General features: G+C 27.0%; 1 protein-coding gene across 2 annotated transcripts; it reads left to right on the top strand.

Moving 5' to 3' along the window:
- The first annotated feature begins 763 nt into the window (after positions 1-763).
- LOC115722066 (calmodulin-like protein 8) lies at positions 764-2,898 on the top strand. 2 transcript variants are annotated; one of them, XM_030651181.2, is made up of 4 exons: positions 764-1,013; positions 1,276-1,433; positions 1,605-1,685; positions 2,410-2,898. In XM_030651181.2, exons 1-4 carry the CDS (start codon positions 896-898, stop codon positions 2,545-2,547), a joined length of 495 nt encoding a protein of 164 aa, XP_030507041.1. In that variant the 5' UTR covers positions 764-895; the 3' UTR covers positions 2,548-2,898. The 2 variants fall into 2 exon arrangements, with proteins under 2 accessions (XP_030507041.1, XP_030507042.1); XM_030651182.2 differs by having other exon boundaries at positions 765-983.
- The last annotated feature ends 1,215 nt before the right edge of the window (positions 2,899-4,113 follow it).

Below are 4,113 nucleotides of genomic sequence, written 5' to 3'. Positions count from 1 at the left end.
TGGACTGACTGTACTTTATAGGCTCACAACGGATCACAAGTAGCTCTGATATATATATATATATATATTTATATGTTAGAATTTAGAGTAAATAGGTTAAGATGAATGAGGTTCTATCTCAAAACAAATTAACAATAGAAAAAATAGCTCATTCTTATATGATATTCTACTTTCACACATTAACAATTAACTATAATATATATCCTTATGATAAATACAAAATCAACAATTTATTCTTACAGTTCTTTTTGTTTTTCAAAATATTAGTCATATAGTTAGTATAGCTGTAGTTTTTAGTAAATATATTTAGAAAAGATAAGGATGAATTAAAAATTAAAATACATACTAATTCCAAAACAAAACAAAACAAGAAAACCATAATAAAATGACTGTATTTGAAAAACATGTTAGTAATTATTTAAAGAGTATTTTTGCAATAACAATAATAATAAAAAGAAATTGCTACAAAAAAAAAATTATAAAATATAAAAACCATGCAAGTAAGAATAATTTAAGAAGAAATTTTTGATTTTTGCCCCTACTTTCCGAAACTAGAAAAGTAGCCAAAGTGGGGGAGTGGGGGTCTTTTTTTGTTTATTCTCTTCCAATAAAAGGCACGACTGTAACACCAATGTCTAGTCATACATAAGTTTAATTTGACTCTTCTAACATAATATTATTTTATTACCTTTTTTATTTTATTAAATGAGAAAAACGAAATGTGCTTGACGTTCCCATATTGAAATTCTACATAAACCCAGCTAAGATTGAGCTATACTCAACAATATCATAACATATACTATTACTACAACCCTTTCTCTCTCTCTCTCTATCCTCTCTGTCTTTCTTTCTCTCTCTCTCTAAAAGGTTGAGTGTTCTTCTGGATTAAGTTTTCATGGGAAATAACATGGCAGATGTATTGAGTGAGGAACAGATTGTTGAGTTTAAAGAAGCTTTTTGTCTTTTTGACAAGGATGGAGATGGTGAGTTTTCTGCTATCTCCTCAATTATTGGTTAGTATTGATGGCTGTCTCTATTTTGTCCTTTTTTATTTCTTGAAAAAAATCACATTTCAATAAGACTAGCAGAAAGTTAGAATAGTTCTCAGATTTGGAAGAGTTTTATATTATACCAACATATGATGAACGATAAGAGGAAAACTTGTGCAACAAATTATATTAATAAAGTTCTTCATCATTTTAAAATATGATCTTTTAATTTTAGTTACATTATATTGAATATAAATTTTTTAAATTAATGGTTGAATTCATATAGGTTGCATTACAGTTGAAGAATTAGCAACGGTTATAAGGTCACTGGATCAAAACCCAACTGAGGAAGAGCTTCAAGACATGATAAATGAGGTTGATGTTGATGGAAATGGTACCATAGAATTTGCAGAGTTCTTGAACTTAATGGCTAACAAAATGAAGGTAATATAAAAACACCATTATTAATTCCATTGTGATTAGAGTCACAATTATGCATGGCATGGAAGAATATATAGTTTTATATATACCAAATATATAATTTACATAAATCTAGAGCATGAAAGATAGTCAAAATTGTAATAGTTTTTTGTTTTGGTAAATGTATCTGATCAGGAAACTGATGCTGAAGAGGAGCTAAGAGAGGCTTTCAAAGTGTTTGACAAAGACCAAAATGGATACATATCTGCTAATGAGGTAGATTTTTCCCTTTGTTTCTATCACAATTCACAAAACATGCCTAATTATTTGAGAAAGGAAAAACACCCTTTGTAAGGCTTAAATATATTGATAAAGAAATAGACTCTTATCAATGAGTTTTGTTTTTTAAATGAGACATTATTTAATTTAATATATATTTTTGAAAAAAAAAAAGAAAAAAAAAGGTAGTGGAGCTTTGATTCTACCAAGGAGAGGTTTATGAGTTCAAGAAAAACCCCATCTAATACTTAATAGTATACATAGAGAAAAAAAAAAACAAGCTTCAGCAAGATGTGTTAGAGCCAGCAGGAGTGTGTTGGTGATCTATAGCTGTGCATAAATTAATTCAAGTTTATCTACTATTGCTAAGATTTGCCAGCCAAGAGGGACAGGGGAAAGAAAATATTATAAATATAAAGAGTTAATTATAAAGATTAGTGACAATATTAAAATGGTTTCCATATGGGTAATCGTGAAATAATTTCTAATTTTTAATAAGGGTAATAATTCACATGTTTTTACCTTAGTTTATATTAATTTTAGTTAAGAGTATCCCAATCATGATCCTCTGTACTTTTTCCTAATGCAATGTACTTTTAGTCATACTTTGATTAGGGATATCTTTTCTTTGTTTTCATACTTTGTATACTAGATGGAATCTCTAACTCTATTTATATAATTATATATTTTCTTAACTATTTTTTATTTTTATTTTTTTTAGTTGAGACATGTGATGATAAATCTTGGAGAGAAATTAACAGATGAAGAAGTGGAACAGATGATTAGAGAGGCTGATTTGGATGGAGATGGTCAAGTTAACTATGATGAATTTGTGAAGATGATGATGACAATTGGATAAAAGAAAAATCTTCACTCACTTTGATTGATGATACAAAATTCTTTCCAAACGAAAATTCATTATAATCCAATATCCTTACTTTTTGTTTTCTATTCAAGAAAATTAAATATTAATGTTTTTGGTTTGTTGTTGTTATTTAGTCCAGTTATGATGTCAATGACCACAATGTAGAATGACTTGACAAAACTACACCTTGATTTGTTAACTAGTTCCATATTGTATTTTATTTTATTTTTTTCATTTTAGTTCAATATAGTTTCTGTACTTTTCTTATTTATTTATTTATTTATATTTTTAGTTTGAAAAGTGTACCTTCTATTTATGAATAAAAGACATGAAATTTCAACTAAATATCAATTTACTATATATACATTATACATCATATACCAATCAATTTTTTCCAAGTGAGTTATTAATATATAGAGAGTTATATTCCCATTTAGCAAATATAGAAATGGATCTTTTTAGTTATAAATTAATTACATATTTATTAGTAGTACTAGAGGTTGTTGGATTTAAGGACTTTTGTCTAATTTCATTCAATTTTACTACTTCAGTGATTATTTATATACTAAACCATGCTCCCCAGACTTTGATATCTACCAAATCATGACCCTCGAACTTTGACATGTACTAAATCATGGCCCCTGGACTTTCATCCATGTTAGACTTTTTTACTAAAATTAGAAAAAAGTCCTTAAATCCAACAATCTAAATAGTTCATGAGGGGGCATTTTCAACGATCTTAAAAATTTAGGGGCATGACTTGGTACATGTCAAAGTTAAAGGGGTAAAAATCCTAATTAGCCTTATGTATATATATCTAAATATCATGTAATATGGTTTCAAAAAAAAAAAAAATCCTGTAATACACATATTTACCCTTATAGCTCTATAATTATTTTATGTTTATCTTCCAACTCATATAGGTGTACCCGATTTAAAAGTTGTCCAACTTTCGGTTCTCAAACTTTGAACAAGTAGTTGGAAACGTTATCCATTTATTTATCTATTAATTATTATTAAATTTTAATTTGAGAAAAATTAAGTTCTAGAGTCTATTTTATACGATTTTAAAAAATATAAAGCCTAAATTATTATTTAGAAAAATAAAAAATATAATCAATAATTTTTACAAAATATTAAATCTGAAATAGTATTCACACTTCTTTCAAAGCCTTGAGTTAGATACAAGATCATATGTATAGTTGGTCCAATGTGGCGGTAGAAATAAATAACACTGTATTAATGCGGTGCATGCTATTAAAAGTAGTGTTCATATGATTTTCCTATTTGACAATTTAATTAGGCTATTTAGAATCTTTTTCTCCGAATTATGAATTACTATGACCCTTGAATTTTTCAGCGCGTTAAAAATAGTCACTGATCTATTCACAATGTTATAAATTGGTTATTTTGTCAAGTTTTGTCACACGTAGTAAATAGGATGATCGTATGACTTAACTAGTTATCACATCAACGCCATATATATAATTTAAAATAAATATATATGTATTTTTTTAAAGATCATGAAATTAAAAAACAATCAATAATTAAAAAAATTAC

Source organism: Cannabis sativa, chromosome 9 (genome assembly GCF_029168945.1).
Source record: "Cannabis sativa cultivar Pink pepper isolate KNU-18-1 chromosome 9, ASM2916894v1, whole genome shotgun sequence".
In the NCBI taxonomy this organism is placed as follows: domain Eukaryota; kingdom Viridiplantae; phylum Streptophyta; class Magnoliopsida; order Rosales; family Cannabaceae; genus Cannabis; species Cannabis sativa.
The sequence above is the reverse complement of the archived record's forward strand: the minus strand, read 5'-3'. Positions and strand labels throughout refer to the sequence as shown.

Bases quoted from the DNA above. Each gene is read 5' to 3' on its own strand.
- LOC115722066 (XM_030651181.2), top strand. From the start codon at position 896: ATGGGAAATAACATGGCAGATGTATTGAGTGAGGAACAGATTGTTGAG. The intron at 1,014-1,275 runs GTTAGTATTGAT...GAATTCATATAG, and splicing joins TGCTATCTCCTCAATTATTG to GTTGCATTACAGTTGAAGAA. The intron at 1,686-2,409 runs GTAGATTTTTCC...TATTTTTTTTAG, and splicing joins GATACATATCTGCTAATGAG to TTGAGACATGTGATGATAAA.